At 40.6% G+C, this 14,047-nt stretch overlaps 1 protein-coding gene across 2 annotated transcripts in view; it reads left to right on the top strand.

Moving 5' to 3' along the window:
• The window catches only part of CRLF1 (cytokine receptor like factor 1), a 92,957-nt gene that overhangs the window by 63,831 nt on the left and 15,079 nt on the right, over window positions 1-14,047 (top strand). For both annotated transcript variants that reach the window (XM_070745432.1, XM_070745442.1), the window contains exon 5: window positions 4,698-4,855. In XM_070745432.1, coding sequence (XP_070601533.1) covers window positions 4,698-4,855 — 158 coding nt within the window. The remainder of the gene's footprint in view (window positions 1-4,697; window positions 4,856-14,047) is intronic.

The raw sequence follows: 14,047 nt of genomic DNA, 5'->3' as shown, positions 1-14,047 counted from the left end.
CTGGTGATGAAATACGAAATCCAGCATAGTGATCTCGTTTGCTGTGTTGTATTGACATAATAATAATAATAATAATAATAATAATAATAATAATAATAATAATAATAATTGTTCTGCCGGGCTCTCTGATAGGAGCCTCCCGAAAATTCAAGGGTACACATTTCAGACACACACACGTTTGAAAATTCAAAACAATGTTCTTTATCACAAAATTCAAAATAAACAAAGCACTCTTTGTATTGCAAAGAGCACTCTTCCCAAAACAACCAAGTAGTCTGTACAATTTCCCTTAAGCAGTCATTAAGTACTTAGCTAGCAGCTGTGAAGAAACTTCACACCCCTTCTTCTTCCAACAAAGTGAGACACACACACGCCTTGCTCTGCTTTGGTTTCAAAGGCGTGAAAAAGCAACAAAGTCCAGAAGACACAGGATTCCTGACGAACTCCGATCAGATATTCTTCCACAACGGCCAAACCCACATGCTGCTATTTATAGCAGCAGCCCTAATTACTGGAGCCCCACCCAAACACAGGTGGCCTCCCTTATTTCCTGTAATATGTTCTTACTTGGTCTCTTCTATGCATAATTCTGCGCTTGCATGGGTCCAAAACGTCATCATCTGAATCAAGGGAAGATAAGGGAGATTGACTGCCTGGGCTGTGTGCCAAGCCCCCCTCTTTCAAGTCACTCCCACCTTCTTCGTCCGAGGAAACTAAACTCTGAACTGATTCTGTCGGCAATAACACAGGCCTGTGACATGGTGAATTTTCCCCTGCATCTACCTCCCCATTTCCTGGGGCAGGAGCTGGGCCAGAGCCAACCACAACAAATAATAATTCATTAGACTTGTATGCCACCCCTCTCCGAAGACTCGGAATGGAATGGAATAGAATAAAATAGGAGTAGAACAGAGTATAACAGTAGAATAGAATAGAATGGAATAGAATAGAGTACAACAGAATAGAGTACAGTAGAATAGAATAGAATAGAACAGAACAGAATTCTTTATTGGCCAAGTGTGATTGGACACACAAGGAATTTCTCTTGGTGCAGATGATCTCAGCATACATAAAAGAAAAGTTTGTCAAGAATCATAAGGTAGAACACTTAACGATAGTCCGGGTACAAATAAGCAATCAAATCATATTTGAAACTTGTCAATATAAATTGTAAAGATACAAGCAACAAAGTCACTAGCCAATGGCCAAAGAATGTGTGGTATGTTTGTGGTTTGAATCTAAATGAAAGATTTTTAATGTTTTAATCTTTTTAGAATGGTTTTAGATTAGTTATTTATATTAACTGGATTTCAGATGTGTTATTGTATATTGGGGTTTTTTTATATGTTGTGAACCGCCTCGGGTCCACTGAGAGGGGTGGGGGCATACAGTCCAATTAATAAATAAGTGGGAGGAGATGGGTGATGGGAATGATGAGAAGACTAATAGTAAGAGTAAGAGTAAGTAATGCAGCTTTAGTGAATAGTTGGACAGTGGTGAGGGATTTATTTGTTTAGCAGAACATAGAAACTTAGAAACATTGACGGCAGAAAAAGACCTCATGGTCCATCTAGTCTGCCCTTATACTATTTCCTGTATTTTATCTTAGGGTGGATATATGTTTATCCCAGGCATGTTTAAATTCATTTACTGTGGATTTACCAACCACGTCTGCTGGAAGTTTGTTCCAAGGATCTACTACTCTTTCAGTGAAATAATATTTTCTCATGTTGCTTCTGATCTTTCCCCCAACTAACTTCAGATTGTGTCCCCTTGTTCTTGTGTTCACTTTCCTATTAAAAACACTTCCCTCCTGGAGCTTATTTAACCCTTTGACATAGTTAAATGTTTCGATCATGTCCCCCCTTTCCCTTCCGTCCTCCAGACTATACAGATTGAGTTCATGAAGTCTTTCCTGATACGTTTTATGCTTAAGACCTTCCACCATTCTTGTAGCCCGTCTTTGGACCCGGTTCAATTTTGTCAATATCTTTTTTTAGGTGAGGTCTCCTGAACTGAACACAGGATTCCAAATGTGGTCTCACCAGCATTCCATATAGCGGGATCATAATCTCCCTCTTCCTGCTTGTTATACCTCTAGCTGTGCAGCCAAGCATCCTACTTGCTTTTCCTACCGCCCGACCACACTGCTCACCCGTTTTGAGACTGTCAGAAATCACTACCCCTAAATTCTTCTCTTCTGAAGTTTTTGCTACCGTAACACAGAACTGCCAATACGAACGATGGTGTTTGGGGGGGAAAACTGTCCTTGTGTCTAATTGTCTTGGTGTGCAGAGCTCCACAGTGTCGTTTTGAGGGTAGGAGTTGAAATAGTTTGTGTCCAGGATGTGAGGGGTCTGTAAATATTTTCACAGCACGATTTTTCGGAGAGGGGCGGCATACAAATATAATAATAATAATAATAATAATAATAATAATAATAATAATAATAATAATAGAATAGAATAGAATAGAATTTTTTTTATTGGCCAAGTGTGATTGGACACACAAGGAATTTGTCTTGGTGCATATGCTCTCAGCGTACATAAAATAAAATATACATTTGTCAAGAATCATGTGATACAACACTTAATGATTGTCATAGGGGTCAAATAAGCAATGAAGAAGCAATATTAATAAAAATCTTAGGATATAAGCAACAAGTTACAGTCATACAGTCAACATGGGAGGAAGTGGGTGATAGGAATGATGAGAAAAACTAGTAGAATAGAAGTGCAGATTTAGTAGAAAGTCTGACAGTTTTGAGGGAATTATTTGTTTAGTAGAGTGATGGCGTTCAGAAAAAAAATGTTCTTGTTTCTAGTTGTCTTGGTGTGCAGTACTCTGTAGCGACGTTTTGAGGGTAGGAGTTGAAACAATTTGTGTCCAGGATGCGAGGGGTCAGTAAATATTTTACCCGCCCTCTTTTTGACTCGTGCAGTATACAGGTCCTCAATGGAAGGCAGATTGGCAGCAATTGTTTTTTCTGCAGTTCTGATTCTCCTCTGAAGTCTGTGTCGGTTCTGTTGGGTTGCAGCACCAAACCAGACAGTTATAGAGGTGCAGATGACAGACTCAATGATTCCTCTGTAGAACTGAATCAGCAGCTCCTTGGGCAGTTTGAGCTTCCTGAGCTGGCGCAGAAAGAACATTCTTTGTTGTGCTTTTTTTATGATGTTTTTGATGTTAGGTGACCATTTTAGGTCTTGAGATATGATAGAACCTAGAAATTTGAAGGTCTCTACTGTTGATACTGTGTTGTCTAGTATTGTGAGAGGTGGAAGGGTGGAAGAGTTTCTCTTAAAGTCTACCACCATTTCTACAGTTTTGAGTGTGTTCAGTTCTAGATTGTTCTGGTCACACCACAAGGATAGTTGTTCAACTTCCCGTCTGTATGCGGATTCATCATTGTCTCGAATGAGTCCGATCACTGTTGTATCATCTGCAAACTTCAGTAGTTTAACAGATGGATCGTATGAGATGCAGTCATTAGTGTATAGAGAGAAGAGAAGTGGTGAGAGTACACAGCCTTGGGGGACACCTGTGCTAATTGTACATATATCTGATGTGATTTTTCCTAGCTTCACCTGCTGCTTCCTGTCTGTTAGGAAGCTTGTGATCCACTTACAAGTGTGTTCAGGTACCGCTAGCTGATTTAGTTTGGTTAAGAGAATGTCCGGTACAATGGTATTGAATGCTGAACTGAAGTCCACAAAGAGGACCCTGGCGTAGGTCATTGGAGATTCAAGATGTTGAAGGATGTAGTGTAGAGCCATATTAACAGCATCATCTGTTGATCTATTTGCTCGGTATGCAAATTGCAGGGGGTCTAACAGTGGAATAATAATAATAATAACAACAACAACAACAACAACTTATTGATAATGATAATAATAATAATAATAATTATTATTATTATTATTATTATCATCATCATTATCATTATCATTATCATTATTATTATTATTATTATTATTATTATTATACAATGATATATATTCCTCAACTTACAACCATAGCAGAGGTGGGTTACTGCCAGTCCAGACTAGTTCTTTAGAACCAGTAGTGGAAATTTGGCACTAGTCACTGAACTGGCAATGACGACCGATTATCCGGTCGCCGTGGCTTGCAAAAAAACCCCTTCTGTGCATGCAGGGTGGTGAAGTGGCCTAGAGGTGGCGCTCTCTCCTCACAATGAGGAGTCTATGAGTTCGATCCTAGATAGAGGCAGATATTTCTCTATTGAGAATATATCTGCTGAATATAATTCCGTATTGGCGACCGGAAGGGCATCCAGCCAGTAACCACTCAGCTCCATTTAGTTGACCAGGCTCCACCCCTGCAAGGGATTATGGGATCATTAATAGAAGGTGATCATGATTGTTGAAAGGAGGGGATCCACATTAGAAACATACAGTAGAAACATAGAAGACTGACGGCAGAAAAAGTCCTCATGGTCCATCTAGTCTGCCCTTATACTATTTCCTGTATCTTATCTTAGGATGGATATATGTTCATCCCAGGCATGTTTAAATTCAGTTACTGTGGATTCCGAGTCTACGGAAAGGGGCGGCATACAAATCTAATAAATAAATAAATTAAATAAAATAAATTTACCAACCACGTCTGCTGGAAGTTTGTTCCAAGCATCTACTACTCTTTCAGTAAAATAGTATGCCTTTCTTCCTGTGTGACAGTCACAACCGATCCACCCTCGGATGTCCACGTGAGCAGAGTGGGGGACCTGGAGGACCAGCTCAGCGTGAGGTGGAGTGCGCCTCCCGCCCTTAAGGATTTTCTGTTCCAAGCCAAATATCAGATCCAGTACCGAGTTGAGGACAGTTCGGAATGGAAGGTGAGTCTCCTTAACAGGGTGTGAAATTTATTCTGCAGCAAGCAGTAGCGGGCTTCTACATGCCAGTATTGATGACGTGGTTTAAGTGCCCATATTTGGATCGCGTGACTGTATAGATGCTACAATGGTTATATGTGAAGGGCTGGTCAAGAAAAGAAAAGCGCAAGAGCCTACAAAACTTTTGCCAGACCCATCCACATCTCAGACATCAACACCCTTGAAAACGTCCAAAGATATTTCACCAGAAGAGCCCTTCACTCCTCCACTCGAAACAGAATTCCCTACAAAACTAGACTTACAATCCTGGGTCTTGAAAGCTTAGAACTAGGACGCCTTAAACACGATTTTAAGTATTGCCCACAAGATCATATGCTGCAATGTCCTACCTGTCAATGACTACTTCAGCTTCAACCGCAAGAACACCAGAGCACGCAACAGATTCAAACTTAATATTAACCGCTACAAACTTGACTGTAAAAAATATGACTTTAACAATCGAGTTGTCGAAGCGTGGAACTCATTACCAGACTCAATAGTGTCAACCCCTAACCCCCAACATTTCTCCCTTAGACTATCCACGATTGACCTCTCTAGGTTCCTAAGAGGTCAGTAAGGGGCGTACATAAGTGCACTAGTGTGCCTTTCGTCCCCTGTCCAATTATCTTTCCTTTATCTCATATATCATATATATTTTCTTCCTTTCACATATCTTCTCCTTTATTTTATATTTTTCTTTATATACCGTATTTTTCGCTCCATAAGACGCAGTTTTTTTCCTCCCAAAGTAGGATGAAAAATCAGCCCCGTCTTATGAAGCGAAGATGCAGGCAGGGAGGGGGGGGGAGGTGCTGGAGCAGAGAGGGGGCATCCCGGCACTTGGTGAGCGGAGAGGCGGTCGCCTCCCCTGCCGCCCCACTCTGGGGATCCTTGGCTTCTGCTGGGGGGATCCGAACGCTGTCAGGGGGACTGTCGCCCGCAAAGGCTAGCAGGGAGATAGGGAGCGCACGCAACCGCCCGTGCGCCCCCGACATTTCCAGCACCCCCCGAACCCCCAACCCGGGTTCGGGGGGGTGCTGGGAAGCCCCCCAGGCCGGCTGCGATCTTTTAAAATAGCCGCGCCACTTTTAAAACAGCCGCGCCGCTTTCCAGCTGACTCCTGAAGCCAAAAGCCAAAGGCGAACTTCCGCGCTTCAGGAGTCAGCTGGGAAGCGGTGTGGCTGTTTTAAAAGATCGCAGCCGGCCTGGGGGCTTTCCAGCACTCCCCCCCCCGAACCCCCAACTTGGAACCGCGTTCAGACGATTTCCCCCCCCCCCCTGTCCCCATCCCCGCTCGCCTTCCCAGGCAGCCCGACTCAGCTGCCGGCTGGTTGGGTTGGAGGACTGTGGGACGTTTGTTCTTCTTTCCATATATAAGCGATAGAGGTCAGCACAACAAGAGTACTAGACACGAGAACAGTTTTTCCGCACCCCAACGCCATCACACGCCGGATCGCTCGCTCCCTCGCGCGTCCTGCCCGCCACCAAGCCCCGCCAATATTTTTTTTTCTATTTTCCTCCTCTAAAATCTAGGTGCGTCTTATCAGCAGGTGCGTCTTATAGAGCGAAAAATACGGTATATTATCTCATGTCTATTCTCTTCTATATGTATTGTGTATTGGACAAAATAATAGAACAGAATAGAATAGAATAGAATAGAATTCTTTATTGGCCAAGTGTGATTGGACACAGAAGGAGTTTGCCTTGAAAAGAAATTTCAAGACAAAGAAACTTTGTTTTAAAAGAAAATTTCATCAAGAATCGTAAGGTACAAATAAGCAATCAAATCGTATTAGGAACCAGTCAATATAAATTTATTATTATTATTATTATTATTATTATTATTATTATTATTATTATTATTTATTAGATTTGTATGCTGCTCCTCTCCAAGGACTCGGGGCGGCTCACAACAACATAAATAGTGTACAAATCTAATTTTTAAAATACAATTTAAAACCCTTATAATAAAATAAAATAATCACACAATCCAATCAAACCATGCACCAACCTTGACAATTGGGGTGTGTGTTTAATTTCCCCGTGCCTGGCAGCAAAGATGAGTTTTTAATAACTTACGAAAGGCGAGGAGGGTGGGGGCAGTCCTAATCTCTGGGGGGAGTTGGTTCCAGAGGGCCGGGGCCGCCATAGAGAAGGCTCTTCCCCTGGGTCCCGCCAGACGACATTGTTTAGTCGACGAGACCCAGAGAAGGCCAACTCTGTGGGACCTAATCGGCCGCTGGGATTTGTGCGGCAGAAGGCGATCTCGGAAGTATTCTGGTCCAATGCCATGTAGGGCTTTATTGTAAGGATGTTTTTAATTTACTTTTAAAATTTTATTATTAGATTTGTAATGTATTGTATTATTGCTATGTTGTGAGCTGCCCCGAGTCTTTGGAGAGGGGCAGCATACAAATCTAATAAATAGTAATAATAATAATAATAATAATAATAATTATTATTATTATTATTATTATTAGAAACATAGAAACATAGAAGACTGGCAGCAGAAAAAGACCTCATGGTCCATCTAGTCTGCCCTTATACTATTTCCTGTATTTTATCTTAGGATGGATCTATGTTTATCCCAGGCATGTTTAAATTCAGTTACTGTGGATTTACCAACCACGTCTGGAAGTTTGTTCCAAGGATCTACTACTCTTTCAGTAAAATAATATTTTCTCATGTTGCTTTTGATCTTTCCCCCAACTAACTTCAGATTGTGTCCCCCTGTTCTTGTGTTCACTTTCCTATTAAAAACACTTCTTTATTTAAACACATTATTATTATTATTGCTGTTGTTTTTGTTGTTGTTATTGTTATTATTAATGAGATAAAAACTGAAGACATGCACCCTAAAACGGCTGATGGATTTATTTTTAGTTTTTAATGAAGATATTAGGAAAATAATCAAGAGAGTGTGTCTTAATCATAGAGAGCTAGACAGAGCCAATGCAGTATAGTTTACAGAATTTATTTTATTTAAGAACATTTATAATGCCACCTAACCCACTCTCAGTAACTCTGAAGGGCTTACGAAGATTTTTTTAAAAACAATATAAAAAAATTAAAAAGCAATAAAATTCCTATCCCCATGGCAACCAAAAAAGAAGTCACTTATGGGCTCCATTTCGCTATGAGGTCCTCAGACTTGCTGGCAAAACCAGATCTTCAGGATCTTGGGAAAGTCGAGTGAATGTCAAAATGGGGTCCAATCGTATCTCCACAGAGATGATATTCCATAAGGACGGGAGCCACCACAGAGAAGACCCTTTTTCTTGATCCCACTAGAGTGGAGGTCTTCAAACTTGGTAACTTTAAGACTTGTGGACTTCAACTTCCAGAATTATCCAGCCAGTATTCCGGGAGTTGAAGTCTGCAAGTCTTAAAATTACCAAGCTAGAGGGACCTCCTTCAGAGAAGGGACGTTAATTCCTTAAATCATAGCAAAAACAGGATTTGGGAAATAGGCACTTGATAGAGAATCTGGAGATGAATATCAAAATAATAAAGGTGGAGAATAAATGATTGAGACCCCTTCCTTTTCTACAAGTGTCGGTAAAATCGTTATTTTTAGATTTTTTAAATGTACAATTGCTACCCTGTTTCCCCGATAGTAAGACACCCCCGATTGTAAGACATATGGGGGGTTTCAGGGGGGTCGGCTAATATAAGCCGTACTCCGAAAGTAAGACATATGTCTTACTTTCGGGGAAACACGGGGGTATTGCCGCCTCCCTCTCATCTAGCTGCCTCCCTTTTTTAAGCGGGAAGAAGGGCGCGCTTTCGCTGCCTTCTTCCGCGACCTGCTCCTTCGCTTCATTTCTGTGGAGGGAGGGAGGGAGGGTTCCGGCCTTCCGAAGCGGCGCTGGGCGAAAGGGGGCGGCCAGCAGCAGAAGGCGAAGGGCTCCCCTCTCCTCTCGCTGCGAAGGCTTCTCCTGCCGAAAGGCGCCCACCAGAGACCGGTAAGCTTCGGAGACGCCGGGTGGGCGGACACGTGTCAAGGCCGACGTGTGCACCGGACGCGGCTGCCACGTCATGGCAGGGCCCGGACGGGGCGGGCAGGCGGGGATGCAGATGTGTCTCCGTGTGTTTGTGTGTGGGGGGGAGGGTGCTTCGGGCTCTTTGTCCCCCCCCGGTGGGTAAAAATGAAGACCCAGATTTTTTAAGAAGAATTTTTAAAATACTACTTTTTACCGGACACGGGTGTTGCAGGTTCGGGTAGGTGGGTCTTATTTTTTCCAATATAAGACATACCCCGAAAGTAAGACATAGTGGGGCTTTTGGGGGTAAAAAGAAAGTAAGACACTGCCTTACTTTCGGGGAAACACGGTATTTTAGATTTTAAATTATTAGATTTGTCAATATATATTGTTTTTTATCACTGTTGTGAGCCGCCCCGAGTCTGCGGAGAGGGGCGGCATACAAATCTAATAAATAATAATGATAATGATAATAATAATAATAATAATAATAATAATAATAATAATAATAATAATCTGCTTGTCCAATGTACTCTTCCTTGCTTTAAATTCCCATCCATTTTTATTTTAAAATGTTGGTGAAAACAATTTTGTTTTGCTGGAGATTTGAAAAATAATGATGTTAAAAGAGCCAGGTTGGGGCTGTTGATACATTTTGTTTATATGCACTATTTATGTACTGGAAATATGAGACATGCATTTATTAATTATAATTTTAAAAAATCTTGTTTTGTACTGCCCATTGTCCAAAGTCTTGAGATAGGGGCAGGATAAAAATGTAATAAACAAATAGTCGAAGAAAAATAAAAGCACATTACAGAACGAGAGCTAATTGGAAACATACAATGGAAACAATACAGTAATTGCGAGAAAAATGTAGAACTGGGATTAATGCATAAACTGCTTTTCTAAATAGAATACACACACACGCACACATACACAACAGCTCAAGTTAGAGTGGATAAAGTCATACATTGGCTTCTAATCTTCCATCAGACCTTTAGTAAAAAGTTCCTATGTTCTCCAGCTGTATAGCAATTTGGACTAAAGTTTAAGGAAAGGGGGAGGCGGCCTGGAAAGAAAAATTATTGCCGATCTGAGCAGATGTGATAAATTCACTTGTACTCAGATTAAAATTGAGGAGCATCCCAAACTCCATGAAAATTGAGAAGATAACGAGGGTGGGGAATTTCTGGTGAAATGTCAGCTTCACAAGGAAATAGACAAAAATAAAATGTGGTTTTGTTACCAAAAAAAAATCCATAAAAAACAGATCTTTAAAAAATAGCTTATGAGCCAAACATCCTGCCCCAAGGGGACAATTTTTTAAAACAAAGGTCTGGGATCCACTTCAAAACTGGAAGGAAAGTCCTCGGAGAGGGGCGGCATAGAAATCCAATTAATAAATTAATTAATTAAAAACAAAAAAGATTTTCGATCAAACGATCACAATGCTGAAACGATGAGGGATCAAAAAACTCTTCCAAATATTTTTTAAACATTTAAACTCCACTTCACGTGAGCTGGTTAAGTGAATTAGAATTTAGATCAAATCCCCATCAAATTCAGTAATTGCTTTCAAATTGCCTAAATTACTTTTAGGGGTAAAAGTTCCGGCCCTCTGGAATCAACTCCCCCCCCAGAGATTAGAACTGCCCCCACCCTCCCTATCTTTCGTAAACTACTCAAGACTTTCTTATATCGCCAGGCTCTTTTATATTTTGTTTTATGTTTGGTATGAATGTGTTGTTTGGTTTTTAAAATAATGATAGGGTTTTATATGTTTTTTAATATTCGATTTGTTCTACTATAATATTAGAAACATAGAAGACTGATGGCAGAAAAAGACCTCATGGTCCATCTAGCCTGCCCTTATACTATTTCCTGTATTTTATTTTACAATGGATATATGTTTATCCCAGGCATGTTTAAATTCAGTTACTGTGGATTTACCAACCACATCTGCTGGAAGTTTGTTCCAAGGATCTACTACTCTTTCAGTAAAATAATATTTTCTCATGTTGCCTTTGATCTTTCCCCCAACTAACCTCAGACTGTGTCCCCTTGTTCTTGTGTTCACTTTCCTATTAAAAACACTTCCCTCCTGAACCTTATTTAACCCCTTAATATATTTAAATGTTTCGATCATGTCCCCCCTTTTCCTTCTGTCCTCCAGACTATACAGATTGAGTTCATGAAGTCTTTCCTGATACGTTTTATACTTAAGACCTTCCACCAGTCTTGTAGCCCGTTCAATTTTGTCAATGTCTTTTTGTAGGTGAGGTCTCCAGAACTGAACACAGTACTCCATATTGTTTTTATTATTGTTGTGAGCCGCCCCGAGTCTTCGGAGAGGGGCGGCATACAAATCTAATAAATAATAATAATAATAATAATAATAATAATAATAATAATAATAAGTAAACACTGGAACCAGTTTTCCATTGTTCTTAAAAACTGGCATTTTTCAATCTAAGTCGACTGAATGTATTTATAATAATAATAACAGAATAATAACAGAATTGGAAGGGACCTTGGAGGTCTTTTAGTCCAACTCCCTACTTGGACAGGAAGTCCTACACTACTTGAGAGAAATGGTTATCCAACATCTTCTTAAAAACTTCCATTGTTGGAGCGTTCACAACTTCTGGAGGCAAACTGTTCCACTGATCAATTGTTCTAACTGTCAGGAAATTTCTCCTTAGTTCTAAGTTTCCTCTCTCCTTGATTAGTTTCTACCCATTGCTTCTTGTTCTGCCCTCAGAATGCTTTGGAGAATAGGTTGACTCCTTCTTCTTTGTGGCAACCCCTGAGATATTGGACGACTGCTATCATGTCTCCCCTGGTCCTTCTTTTCATTAAACCAGACATGTCCAGTTCTTGCAACGGTTCTTCATATGTTTTAGCCTCCAGTCCCCTAATCTAGAGGCTAAAATCTAAATCTAAAATCATAATCTTATATGCTGTAAACCGCCTTGAGTCCTTGGAGAAGGGTGGCAATCAAACAAACAAGCAAACAAATAATCATCTTTGTTGCTTTTCTCTGCACTTTTTCTAGTCTCAATATCCTTTTTTGTATCATAGAAACATAGAAACATAGAAGTCTGACGGCAGAAAAAGACTTCATGGTCCATCTAGTCTGCCCTTATACTATTTTCTGTATTTTATCTTAGGATGGATATATGTTTATCACAGGCATGTTTAAATTCAGTTAGTGTGGATTTATCTACCACGTCTGCTGGAAGTTTGTTCCAAGGATCTACTACTCTTTTAGTAAAATAATATTTTCTCATGTTGCTTTTGATTTTTCCCCCAACTAACTTCAGATTGTGTCCCCTTGTTCTTGTGTTCACTTTCCTATTAAAAACACTTCCCTCCTGGACCTTATTTAACCCTTTAACATATTTAAATGTTTCGATCATGTCCCCCCTTTTCCTTCTGTCCTCCAGACTATACAGATTGAGTTCATTAAGTCTTTCCTGATACGTTTTATGCTTAAGACCTTCCACCATTCTTGTAGCCCGTCTTTGGACCCATTCAATTTTGTCAATATCTTTTTGTAGGTGAGGTCTCCAGAACTGAACACAGTACTCCAAATGTGGTCTCACCAGCGCTCTAGATAGCGGGATCATAATCTCCCTCTTCCTGCTTGTTATACCTCTAGCTATGCAGCCAAGCATCCTACTTGCTTTTCCTACCGCCCGACCAGACTGTTCACCCAATTTGAGACTGTCAGAAATCACTACCCCTAAATCCTTTTCTTCTGAAGTTTTTGCTAACACAGAACTGCCAATCATGGTGACCAAAACTGAATGTAGTATTCCAAGTGTGGCATTACCAAGGCCTTATAAAATGGTATTAACACTTCACGGGATCTTGATTCTATCCCTCTGTTAATGCAGCCTAGAACTGTGTTAGCTTATTCGGCAGCTGTTGCACACTGCTGACTCATATTCAAATGGTTGTCCACAAGGACTCCAAGATCCCTCTCACAGATACTACTGTGGAGCAAGGTACCACATATACTATACCTGTGTGTTTTGTTTTCTGTTTTGTTTATTTGGTCCCCTCAACTTTTCAGTCCCAGAAAAATGCCCTTCTCCTGATTTGCAGCCATGCAGCATTTTCTGTTCTATGCATCCTTCCAGTTTTTATTCGGTTTTGGTAGTTCTGGCACAAGTTCCAGTGGATCATCTGTGCCACAGCATCGTGTCTATGCCTGTAGTCAGTCTGTGCGATCTTTTTGCAGCAGCTGAGTATGTGATCGATTGTTTCATCTGTTTCTTTACAGAGTCTGCACTTTGGATCGTCTGTTGATTTTTCAATTCTGGCTTTGACAGCATTTGTTCTAATGGCCTGTTCTTGTGCCGCCAGTATTAGTCCTTCTGTCTCCTTTTTGAGTGTTCCACTTGTAAGCCATGATCAGGTCTTTTCTTTATCCACTTTGCCTTCAATCTTCTCCAAGAACTGTCCATGCAACACTTTTTCATGGTTATGATCCCACCAGTTCTTTGCCACTGGTAGATGGTAGTTCTGGCACAGGTTCCAGTGGATCATCTGTGCCACAGCATCGTGTCTATAGAAACATAGAAGTCTGACGGCAGAAAAAGACCTCATGGTCCATCTAGTCTGCCCTTATACTATTTCCTGTATTTTATCTTACAATGGATCTATGTTTATCCCAGGCATGTTTAAATTCAGTTACTGTGGATTTACCAACCACGTCTGCTGGAAGTTTGTTCCAAGGATCTACTACTCTTTCAGTAAAATAATATTTTCTCATGTTGCCTTTGATCTTTCCCCCAACTAACTTCAGATTGTGTCCCCTTGTTCTTGTGTTAACTTTACTATTAAAAACACTTCCCTCCTGGACCTTATTTAACCCTTTAACATATTTAAATGTTTCGATCATGTCCCCCCTTTTCCTTCTGTCCTCCAGACTATACAGTTTGAGTTCATTAAGTCTTTCCAGATACGTTTTATGCTTAAGACCTTCCACCATTCTTGTAGCCTGTCTTTGGACCCGTTCAATTTTGTCAATATCTTTTTGTAGGTGAGGTCTCCAGAACTGAACACAGGATTCCAAATGTGGTCTCACCAGCGCTCTATATAGTGGGATCACAATCTCCCTCTTCCTGCTTGTTATACCTCTAGCTATGCAGCCAAGCATCCT

The sequence above is a fragment of the Erythrolamprus reginae genome, chromosome 1, assembly GCF_031021105.1.
Source record: "Erythrolamprus reginae isolate rEryReg1 chromosome 1, rEryReg1.hap1, whole genome shotgun sequence".
Classification (NCBI taxonomy): domain Eukaryota; kingdom Metazoa; phylum Chordata; class Lepidosauria; order Squamata; family Dipsadidae; genus Erythrolamprus; species Erythrolamprus reginae.
The sequence above is the reverse complement of the archived record's forward strand: the minus strand, read 5'-3'. Positions and strand labels throughout refer to the sequence as shown.